Below are 12,085 nucleotides of genomic sequence, written 5' to 3'. Positions count from 1 at the left end.
CAGGGCATTATGTGACACAAAGGACTGTGGGAAGCTTACAAAGGATCAGTTTGCATTGGCTTTTCACTTAATCAATCAAAAGTTAATGAAGGGCATTGATCCTCCTCACATTCTTACTCCTGAAATGATTCCACCATCAGACAGGGCCAGTTTACAAAAGGTAAGACAACTTAAAAGAAAAACTAAATGCACTAATTTGAAAGGAACAAGTGCGATGTCAAATTATAGACTTGATTTGAATGGAATAGTAGAAAAAAGTGTATCTGGCTAAGAGCAGAGCAGTATGCTGTTTGTGGTTTAGTTTGTGCCTATAAATAAACGTGCTTTGTATAACATCCTTGGCCTGCAGTTTGTTTACCCCACCATTCGTTAAACATATGATAACTGTATTTTCCAATCTTAAAATTGGAGAAATTTGGCCTTTTTCCTTCCTGGATTTTATGAATGGATTATATTATAAAATTTTAATGAAAGCTATAAGAATTATTGTTTGGTTTGATGACTTACTCTTACAGAAAACAATATAAATTTGAAAACAAAACCTAGGAAACGATGATTGCTTGGTATAAATTTTACATCAGACAAGGCTCCAAGAAAAACGTTATGTTGAGGGTAAATCTCTGCGGTTTTTGCTATAGAAGACCCCTCATTCCTAAGTGTACAGCAGAACTCCATGTCTGAACAACTAGAAGAATGTTTTAGCTACCTTTGGCTTCTGGACAGCAATAGGAATTTTCAAAACTACATTGTTTTAGCCAAGTTGTGCTTTGTTTTTTCTCTCCTCATCTAGAAACCATTCCTCATATAGTGCATTTATAATATCTAGGCCTTTAACAGACCTTTATTTATTTATTTATTTATTTATTTATTTATTTATTTATTTATTTATTTATTTATTTATTTTGTTCTTCTTCTTTCTCTCTCTTTTTTTTTTTTGTAGAGATGGGATCTCCATATGTTGGCCAGGCTGGTTTCAAATTCCTAGCCTCAAGCTGTCCTCCTCCTTTGGCCTCCCAAAGTGCTGGAATTACAGGCATGAGCCACCATGCCCAGCCTAATACACCTTTCAAAGGACTTATATCCTGTAATAGCTATATTTGCCTTTAAAAATAAATACACCATCTCTACAAAAAAATAAGAAAAATTGGCCAGGCACGGTGGCTCAGGCCTGTAATCTTAGCATTCTGGGAGGCTGAGGCAGGCGTATCGCTCAAGGTCAGGAGTTGGAAACCAGCCTGAGCAAGAGCAAGACCCCATCTCTACTAATAATAGAAAGAAATTAATTGGCCAACTAAAAACATATAGAAAAAATTAGCTGGGCATGATGGTGCATGCCTGTAGTCCCAGCTACTCAGGAGGGTAAGACAGAAGGATTGCTTGAGCCCAGGAGTTTGAGGTTTCTGTGAGCTAGGCTGATGCCATGGCACTCTAGCCCAGGCAACAAAGTGAGACTCTTTCTCAAAAAAAAAAAAAAAAAATTATACAGGTGTGGTAGCATGCACCTGTAGTCCGAGCTACTCAGGAGGCTGAGGCAGGAGGATTGCTTGAGCTTAAGAGTTTGAGGTTGCAGTGAGCTATGCCACTGTACTCCAGCTGGGTGACAGAGTGAAACCTTGTCTCTAAAAAAAGTAAATAGATAGATAAATAATAAATACGTTGTATCTTTATATCTCTTGTTACCTGTAAAATAACAGTTGTTGTGATTCTTCGGAGTTGTATATACAGTAATAGGATTTGTCAAATGTGTCGTATGAGAAGAGCTCTCTTTAAAATATCAGTAGCACCCAGGCGTGGTGGCTCATGTCTGTAATCCTTCCTAGCACTCTGGGAGGCTGAGGCAGGCGGATCCTTTGAGCTCAGGAGTTCGAGACCAGTGTGAGCAAGAGCAAGACCCCACCTCTACTAAAAAATAGAAATTAATTGGCCAACTAATATATATGCATAGAAAAAAAAATTAGCCGGGCATGGTGGTACATGCCTATAGTCCCAGCTACTTGGGAGGCTGAGTCAGGAGGATCGCTTTAGCCCAGGAGTCTAAGGTTTCTGTGAGCTAGGCTGATGCCACAGCACTCTAGCCAGGGCAACAGAGTGAGACTCTGTCTCAAAAAAAAAAAGATAAAATATCAATAGAATATTTTGTCTTACATTAATTTTGTCACATGAATTTTTTAAAATTCCATTTTAAGAAACCTAAAATTCAAATTGGGTTTTTTTCCCCAAGTAAACTAAATGAAATTTATAGCCACCAGGTATAGAGAGTTAGTTATAGGACTTTTTATCCTTATTTTTTTTTAACATAGAACATTCTGAAGCTATTTATATATCCTTATTTTTAATAAAATAAATATTTGATTATATATTTTGTGAGCTTTTTTTTTGAGGGGGAGAACATTTTGTGAATTTTTTGAGATTCCTTATGATACATGACATGGGTTCCCTAAATTGTGAAGAAGGCTAAAAGTAATGCCACCCAGAAAGATAAAGGTTATTGAATTTGTATTTTTGCCTTTTGCTATACAACTGTATCTCAGTTATGGAATACTCTGTTATTTCATCCTTTCTTTCAAATATGCAGATTGATTTTTTTTTCTTGCCTTTCTCATTTTATTACATACTTAGTCTCCTACCAATACAAATTGCAGATATAACAAATTTCTGAGGCAAATTATGTTCATTAGATTCCCTATAACATTAAAGGACACTTGAAATTGCATCTGTTATACAAAGTTTTAAACTTAGTAGATTTGGCTGGGCACAGTGGCTCATGCCTGTAAAAGCACTCTGGGAGGTCGAGGCAGGAGGATTGCTTGAGGTCAGGAGTGCAAGACCAGCCTGAGCAAGAAGGCCGTTTTCTACTAAAAACAGAAAAATTAGCTGGATGTGGTGGCACATCCCTGTAATCCCAGCTACTTGGGAGGCTGAGACAAGAGAATTGCTTAAGCCCAGGAGTTTGAGGTTGCTGTGAGCTAAGTTGACGCCACGGCACTCTAGCCCAGGTGACAGAGTGAGACTTCATCTCAAACAAACAAACAAATAAACAAAAACAATAATTTAGTAGATTTGTGTGGAGTTCATTCACTAGAGCATAGACACCTTTGTCTACTTGCATCAGATACCAGTATTATTCATTGAAATGGGATTTCATCATTGTTGTCTTATCTGTTAACCAAAAGTTTTAACCTTAAAAATTAAAATTTGTATCTTTCAAATTATCTCTTTTCTCTTTATAATCTGATTTTTTTTAGTACTGCATTTTTTGCAGCTTTGACTAATCCTTTTTGAATGTTGCTCTCCTTTCTGTGTTTTTTCTAGTTTGGACTATTTTTTCCATTCTGCAGCACTCTGCTTTTCACCTTTCTTGTACTGTCAGTTTCTTAACTCTCCTCTCTCTCTCAAGGTTAGAGATTTATTTTATGCCTTTTTTAGCATTAGACTTTTTGGTTTGCAAGATAGATTTTGAAATTAGAGGTTTTTTTATTCAGCAAAGTTGACGCAGAGAAAATATGCCTAAGCAGCATGCTTTTGTTACATGTCACTTGGTCCTTGTGTAAATTTTAGCTTGCCTTTCCTAGGCTATCTGATCCACTTGAAATCACCAAAGTGGAATTTTTGTGTAGTGCTCAGAATAGGGTGAGAGAAAATATTTTGAAAGAAGGAAACATACTACATTTTTCTTTGTATGCCCTTCATATACTCGTATAATATGAGCTGAACTTTTTCCGTGCTTCCTGGTTGCATGCCATTTTAAAGTCATCTGGAGTATTACGTTCTAACTTGTTTGAGGTTAATTTTTCTCCTTGTATTCTTATTTGATATTTTTAATGGCAAAAGTATCAAATGTGAGTCATTTTTTTTTTTTAATTAGTATGACAGAAGAGGTGTGGAAGTCATGAGTTTCTAGGCACACTTGCACCTCTGAAAACAAATTTCTCAGTAGCGTTTAAATGATGTCAGTTACTCTTGGTGATAAAAGTGAGACCAGTGTTAATTTTTCATTTTGTTCACCTTTCTAGCTATCTGGCCTGGCTTAGCTCATAGTTCAAGTTTAGACAGAGTTAAAATACTAGTACATAACTGTCACATTCAGAAATTCACTTTAAATTTTCTAAATTAATTTAGCATTGATAAGAATCTGTGTATCAGTCAGTGGATCATAGTAAAATAGTTGAGGTATACTTGATAAAAATCTGTAATTAATATAAAATTGAGATTAGAATTAATTAAAGTCTCATAATTGAGTTTTGGTATTGATAATCAAAATAAAACAGCTAGTACTCAAAGTACAGTTTAGCATAAGGAAATGTAGAAGAAGGAATTATTTGACAAATGTTATTGATGTACATGTTTATCAAATTTACTTTTTAGGGTAATTGTTTTATTTACCTAAATGATCTTAATATGCAAGTACAGGGGGCATAGTGTAAAATAGCACTTGAATCTAATCAGAAGACTCTTGATCAGACTACCTTTTAGGTGGATTCAACTTTAAGCAAGTCATTTAATGTGTTTCTGCAGCTCTAAAATGGGGTTAATAATATCTGCCCTACCCTCAATCCACTTTTCAGATAGTTTTGGGAATTAACTAATGGATTTGAAAATACTTAGTGAATTGTAAATGAGTATACAAATGTAAGGAGATGGGATATTATGAGTTTTTAGATTTCTTCTGTTGGTGACATACATTAACTTTACAACAACATAAGTATTAATACTAAGTTATATATGCTACTAATAAGGTCATCAGTATGCCTTAGTTTTAGGCCTTAGTGCAGGCATCAGTTTTAACATTTCCACATCATGATTATTTTGTTATTTGTCAGTCTAGTTTTAGCATTGGTTGTAGGTCAGGTATTTTAAGGAGCTGACCTTAGCTGGCTATATGAGGCATCAGCAATAGTTTACAAAGGAGATTGAGCCAAAGTAGAAACAACTTACTGGGAGGCCACATATTTTAAGAGCATATTCTCTTGAGGTGTTAATCATAATAATAGCTTACATTTATAAAATATCATAAAGTTTGTAGAGTGACTTCACATAACATTATCTCATTTAATTTTTTTTTTTTTTTTTTTTGAGACAGAGTCTCACTTTGTTGCCCAGGCTAGAGTGAGTGCCGTGGCATTAGCCTGGCTCACAGCAACCTCAATCTCCGGGGCTCAGTGATCCTCCTGCCTCAGCCTCCCGAGTAGCTGGGACTACAGGCATGCGCCACCATGCCCGGCTAATTTTTTTTTTTGTATATATATTTTTAGTTGGTCAATTAATTTATTTCTATTTTTGGTAGAGACGGGGTCTCGCTCAGGCTGGTTTCGAACTCCTGACCTTGAGCAATCCGCCCGCCTCAGCCTCCCAAAGTGCTAGGATTACAGGCGTGAGCCACCACGCCCGGCTCATTTAATTTTTGAAGTGGGCAAGGCAGAGATTATTTCCCTATTTTATAGGTGAAGATCATGCAGCTAGTGAAATAGCAGGGCCCAGAATAAACCCAGCTAGATATTCTAACTACAGGTACCATTCAGAGACCAATTTTGGCACCTTCATTATTGAAAGAAAATCATATATAAAGAATGTAACATGAAGACAGTTTTGTATATGGTGATATTAGTATTTATCATGGAACATGCCTGTGCAGTTGGCTTTACTTTAAATAGAGTAGATGAAAAATATTTAACAAAAGTAAATATTTGTTAAATTGAATAAATTACCCACCATTATAATTCTGAAATGCAGCAAAAGTTAGTGTACTTAAATTTGTGCCACAATGACACAAATGTCAATAAATCACCATCCATTTGCCCAAGAAACACTTCAGTGGAGGAATTAGTTTAGTTTATATATCTGGTATCTGTTATCTATTTTACTGCAAGGTTCTGAACAGGCTAGGATCAAGTGACAAAGATACTGGGATCAGAGGTGAGGATGAGGGGGTATATTAAAGAATAACAGCTTTTAGAGAATTTAAGGAAAATGTCTTACTGTATAACTAAGTATATAATTGTACCAGACATGGTTTTCTGAATTAAAAGTGTTAGTAATACAGTAAAATATGGAATACCTTGTATCTATGTAGGGCTTTTAACATTTTTAGTACTTTGCTATATATTACATAATTTTATAGTAATAATGTATAATTGTGTACTTTTTGTTTTTAGAACATCATAGGATCAAGTCCTGTTGCAGATTTCTCTGCTATTAAGGAGCTAGATACCCTTAACAATGAAATAGTTGACTTACAGAGGTATGTAAAGTAAAATTACAGCCTACTCATACACACACACACACACACACACACACACACACACAAAGTGTATGTACGTGTATGTCTATATATGCACACACATCCTTCTGTTTCTAATGTATATTTTGGTAAATGTTACCTTATTTGGTTAAGTACCATAGTTCTATTTGAATGGAATCACTGTATTTTATTTCATCAAATATAAGGCAACTTTAATTGCAGGATGTGCTATTTTCTTATGTACCACTGAAAAGAGAAAGATCACTGTCAAATAATCAATGACTTGCCATTAACTATAAGGTACTATTTGATTTCAGATTATGAAAAATGTGAAAAAAAACCATATATCTTAGAATGAATGAAAAATAGTTTTTCTCCAACCTTAGATATTTGGATAACATGGTAGGGAAACATTTGTATATATGCATTTGTATATATGCATTTAATGGAAGGAATGTTAAATGCAAATACCATGCCAAGAGCTTTCATAACTGTTATTTGATCATCACAAAAACCTTGTGAGTTGAGACAGGTAGTGGTGTTCCTGTTTTACAGGTAGGGAAGTTAAAGTATTTAGAGGATGATTTTGCCTAAAGTCATATAAACTTGTCAGCTATAGAGCCAATACCTGATCCCAGGATTACTTGATTCTAAGCTGAATCTTTCTCATATGTGAATACTATATAGAACAGACTCGAATTATAATTAGATTTGAATCTGAGTACAGCAGGTATTGGTTTTTCCTCAATTCCCTTGTTCCCTGGAAACTTTATGGCAATACTGATTATAAAAATGATTTTCTAAAATTACTTTTTAAAAGGTGAGATGATTTTTTTGATCTACAAGGCACTGGATTTAAATATCACTTCATATTAATACCACCCCCACCCCCACATACTTTTTCTTTTCTTTTTTCTTTTTTTTTTTTTTTGAGGCATGGTCTTGCTCTGTTGCTCAGGCCAGAGTGCAGTGGTATTATCATAGCTCACTGCAACTTCAGACTCTTGGGTTGAAGCGATCCTCCTGCCTCAGCCCCCCCCATGTAGCTGGAATTAAAGGTGTGTGCCATCATGTCCAGCTAATTTTTAAATTTTTTGTAGAGGCAGGGTCTATGTTGCTCAGGCCGGTCTTGAACTCCTGGCCTCAGGTAATCCTCCTGCCTTGGCCTCCCAAGTGCTAGGAATAGAGCATGAGCCACTACACCTGGCCCTTCCCCTTTTTAAAACTTCACAGCACTTTTAAGAAAGTAATGGCTGATATATTTTATTATGTTGATGGTATTGAGACATAAGGGGATTAAATGACTTATCTGGCATATGTGGCAAGAACTTGACAATGATTTTACCTCATCTGTGAGACTACATTGAGATTGCTGTAGAGAAACTAAGTTGTTAGAGTTTTCAGTTTTAAGAAAGAACTCAACTCAAACTAACTTAAATGAGAGTAAATTTATTGATTTGTGAAACTAAAACATTTTAGAGGTAGAGATGGCTTAAAGCATAGCTTGTTACTGAGGCTCAAATGATGTAATCAGTTCTCTTCCTTGCTCCATTTCTTGTTTCCATTTCCATTGGCTTGATTCCATTTTCAGATAGGCTCCCCTTATGTTGCCAAGAGGACTGTAGCACATCTAGTTTCATGTACTTATTAATTTCAAGTTTGGTGGAGGGTGCCTCTCTTTTGGCAGTTCCTGGGAAAGTCTTGAGATTCAGTGGCCAGGCATGTATAGGTTATTGATTTGTCATGAACACTGTCCTGGAAGTAAGGGTGGGGATAGTTTGCCTCCAAGAGGACTTGGAAGGGGGCATATCCCTGAATGAAAATTAGAAGGTATTGCTAGAAGAATGAATTCTGGGAAGCAAATGTCTACGGCAGACAATATAGCTTTAAATCTACAGTAATTTCAGTGATCATTCACAGTATCGTACCTCTTTTAACAATGATTTGACATTCTGTAAATTTAGTCTGGCAACCTTTTAAATGTCATTGTTTAGTTTTGAGCACATCTGCCTTATCCTAAATTCTACCAAATTCTTATTTTGATTGCTGAGTCTATAGTGGTGTTTTAGACTTTTTATTTTCATATGGTCCATAAATGGTCCACAGACATTTTTGCATGCCTTATATGTATAATATACTTTTTTTTTTTTTTTTTTTTGAGACAGAGTCTCGCTTTGTTGCCCAGGCTAGAGTGAGTGCCATGGCGTCAGCCTAGCTCATAGCAACCTCAAACTCCTGGCGCAAGCAATCCTCCTGCCTCAGCCTCCCGAGTAGCTGGGACTACAGGCATTCGCCACCATGCCCGGCTAATTTTTTGTATATATATTAGTTGGCCAATTAATTTCTTTCTATTTTATAGTAGAGACGGGGTCTCGCTCTTGCTCAGGCTGGTTTCGAACTCCTGACCTCGAGCAATCCGCCCGCCTCGGCCTCCCAGAGAGCTAGGATTACAGGCGTGAGCCACCGCGCCCGGCCCTATAATATACATTTTATAGTAGCTAGATTTGAAAATACTTGTCTTCTGTGCCTCTTAACCCTTTGCACTCAGATGTTGAGTGTGACTTGACACGGTTAGCAAAAATTATAGAGATTAAAATTACTCTTTGAATGTATCAATAATTTGAAATATAAAAAATCCAAATAAATAAGTTTGTATGAAAAGAAACTCCATTTTTTTATTCTACTGCCACGCTTTGTAAAATCTGGGGTATTTAAAAAAATAAATCCTGAGTAGAATAAAGGAATCGAGAAAAAAGCAAGCGAGTGCAAAGGGTTAAGCTTATGAAAATGGACACATACTCCAGTGTTCTAGGCCTTGCTTGAGTTGACTTCAATAATACTTGTTTAACATATAAAATGTTTCTATAATGAATTTTAGTAGAAATTAGAGCATCATAGATAGAATGCTCTTGCTATTACAGACATTTGTAATATTTGTTACATTTTGCTCTAAGATTTCAATAACTTTTAGTCACCATAATGTTGAGTTGTACCAGTGGCAGTCTTGTATAGTGAATGAGAGCTACTAACATAAAAACAACATATGTAATATTTCATAACTGTCTTATTACAGAAATAAGAGTTTCAAAATTTTGTTAGTTTTTAGGTTGTAGTCACATTTTATAAATGTGTAATACATTTATACATGATTTGACATTTGTGAAAATATTTTCCCTAGGCTTTTAATTTTAGGTGAGATCTATAGTGTAGGCAAACTTCCATCATTTGTCAACTCCACAAAAGTCATAATGAGACTCATCTACGCATGCTAGAATTATGGTTGTTAGAATTCACTTTTTTTAAGTGATTGTATTACGTCACTATCACCAAGTCTTCAAGGTACTATGTTGTTTTTCATTATTGTGAATAACAATTTTTTTCTGTGCAAAGTTACTGTTATTTAGCCTTGAAATCTTTCTTTTATTAATATATCAGGGTGTGATGAGTATGACTACAAAACAGGAATAAAGAATTTAAAGAGATTTCGTTTGTGGCTTTTATGAAATTGTTATCTGAAAAAGATTAACCCCTTCTTTTTTAGTTTTGGGGTGAATGTTGAGAGTTTGTTGGAGCAGACAGTGTGTTTGCTCTTTGTACTCTCAATGATTATCAGAGTGCTATAACCTATCATTTTAGCTTCATCCCTTTTCTCCAGCCATGTTGTGGTTGGTCTTATTCTTACTTCAATATGCTACCACTTTTATTCTCTTATACCTCTGATCCTCCTAGTGTACCTTTTACCTTGTGCTTTAAGGCCCAGCTTAAATATCATATCTTCTGTCAAGCCTTCCCTGAAATTTTTAGATTGCTACTTGCTCTTTCTTCTACTTCCAGAGACTTTATTCCTTCACTATAGTATTTGCCCCAGTTTATTGTAGTAATTTATATTTCTTTTTTGGTGAATTTTGAACTCTTTAAGGGCAAGAGTTATGTCTTATTCTTTTTGACAGGTCTAGAAATTAACCCACACAGTACCTGACACTGTAGAATCAGCATAGTGTAGTTGATTGAATGAATCAATAAAAGTATGTTAAACATTAGAATATTACCCAGACTTAATTCCTGCAAAGTATATGGCAGAATAGAAGCCATATGTTAAATGTTGAAATAAGGCAAAAGATCCTCTGAATAATAGTTATTTTGAAGACTATAGAAAAGAATCTTATATATAAAAGATTTTTTTTTAATCCTCACAGGGACAATAAGGTTAGTGGGCTGATTTTTCAAATTCTGCAAACCTGTTTTTTTTTTTTTCTTGCTTCAATTTCTAAAATTGTGGTAAAATACACATACCATAAAATTTATCATCTTAACCATTTTGTTTTTAATTTTAAAATATTAATTAAGGAGGTATAGGTGCTTTCATTACATAGATATATATGCTTAAGTCAGGTCTTTTGGTGTGCCCATCACCAGAATAGTGTTCATTGTATCCAATAGGTAAGCACTGTAACCATTTTTAAGTGTACAATTCAATGGTATTAAATACATTTCACAGTGTTGTGCAATCATCATTACTATCCATCTCTAAAACTGTTTTCATCTTGTTAAACTGAAGCTCTTTATTCATTAAAAAATAGCTCCCCATTCACCTCTCCCCTCCACCCTCTAGCAACCACCATTCTACTTTTGTCTCTGATTTTGACTACTCTAAGTATCTCATGTGAGTGGAATCATGTAGTGTTTATCTTTTTGTGACTGGCTTATTTCACTTAGCATGATGTCCTCAAGGTTCATCCATGTTGTCGCATATGTCAGAATTTCTTTCCTTTTTAAGGCTAAATAATATTCCATTGTACTTATATACCACATTTTGCCTATGTGTTCATCTGTCAATGGATATTAGGGTTGCTTCCATGTTTTAGCTGTTGCGAATAATGCTGCTGTGAACATGGATGTACAAATACCTTTTCAAGATCCTGCTTTCAGTTCTATGGGGTATATACCCAAAAGTGGACTTGCTGAATCAGATGGTAAATGCAGACATATTTTTGATCAGGGATTTTCTTTGAGAGTCTGATGAAGGCCCCCAGAACAAAAAGAATATGTATACCTATATACACTATTTTTACTTATTTCAGGAATTCCCAGACCCTTAGAAACTATTCATGGACTTATTTTTGAGAATTTTTGCTCTGAAAGTAAAATGTCTCAGAGAATTTCTTTATATTGGAAACGGTGAAACATACTAAGATTGCTTTAGTCCTTTGGATGGTGTGGTGGTGGTGAGTTATGCTGAGGCAGGAGTTAATATTTTGTCATCTAAGTAGCTTCTACTTCCTTTCTGGCTTTGTCCTTTTAGCAAGAACATAAGGAAGTAAAAGCTACATCCTGTCAGGCCTGTTTGTTATCCTGGTCCTGGGCCAATAAACAGGATAGATAATTATAATATTAGTTATTGGGCATTGCGCTATGCCTACTTTAATAAATTCTCTTATTGAATTCTTGCAACATCCCTGAAGGGTATTTTTATCTTGATTTTCAGATAAAGAAATGAACAAGTCTTCATTTTTATGAAGCTTTGCTTGATATCTACCTCAGCTCAGAGAGCACTCAGTTTCCTTCACTTATATTTCTTTCCCCAGTAGATACTGAACTCTGTGATGGCACAGACCAACTGTTGTTTCTAATGAGGCAATATAGTGTAGTATTTCAGAACGTGGGCTTCTTAACCTGATTTCCAGATTGCCTGACATGACTTGGGACAAATTTACTTAACTGTGCCTCCGTTTCTTCATTTATACATTGGAAATATGAATAATACTATGCACTATGTTTGACACAGTTCTTGGGACATGATAAACTCTCAATACATGTTAGTTGTCATCATCTCCAATGCCCAGATCA

At 35.3% G+C, this 12,085-nt stretch overlaps 1 protein-coding gene across 8 annotated transcripts in view; it reads left to right on the top strand.

Annotated features, from left to right (window-relative positions):
* The window catches only part of EPS15 (epidermal growth factor receptor pathway substrate 15), a 151,979-nt gene that overhangs the window by 66,005 nt on the left and 73,889 nt on the right, over positions 1 to 12,085 (top strand). For all 8 annotated transcript variants that reach the window (XR_012915165.1, XM_012776183.3, XM_075998282.1 and 5 more), the window contains 2 exons: positions 4 to 160; positions 6,153 to 6,238. Coding sequence is in view for 7 of the 8 variants with exons in the window: in XM_012776183.3 (XP_012631637.1) it covers positions 4 to 160; positions 6,153 to 6,238 (243 nt within the window). In the remaining variant the exon portion in view is untranslated. The remainder of the gene's footprint in view (positions 1 to 3; positions 161 to 6,152; positions 6,239 to 12,085) is intronic.

Source organism: Microcebus murinus, chromosome 2, assembly GCF_040939455.1.
Source record: "Microcebus murinus isolate Inina chromosome 2, M.murinus_Inina_mat1.0, whole genome shotgun sequence".
Taxonomy (NCBI): Eukaryota; Metazoa; Chordata; class Mammalia; order Primates; family Cheirogaleidae; genus Microcebus; species Microcebus murinus.
Note: the sequence above shows the minus strand (reverse complement) of the source record. Positions and strands in the feature narration are given on the sequence as shown.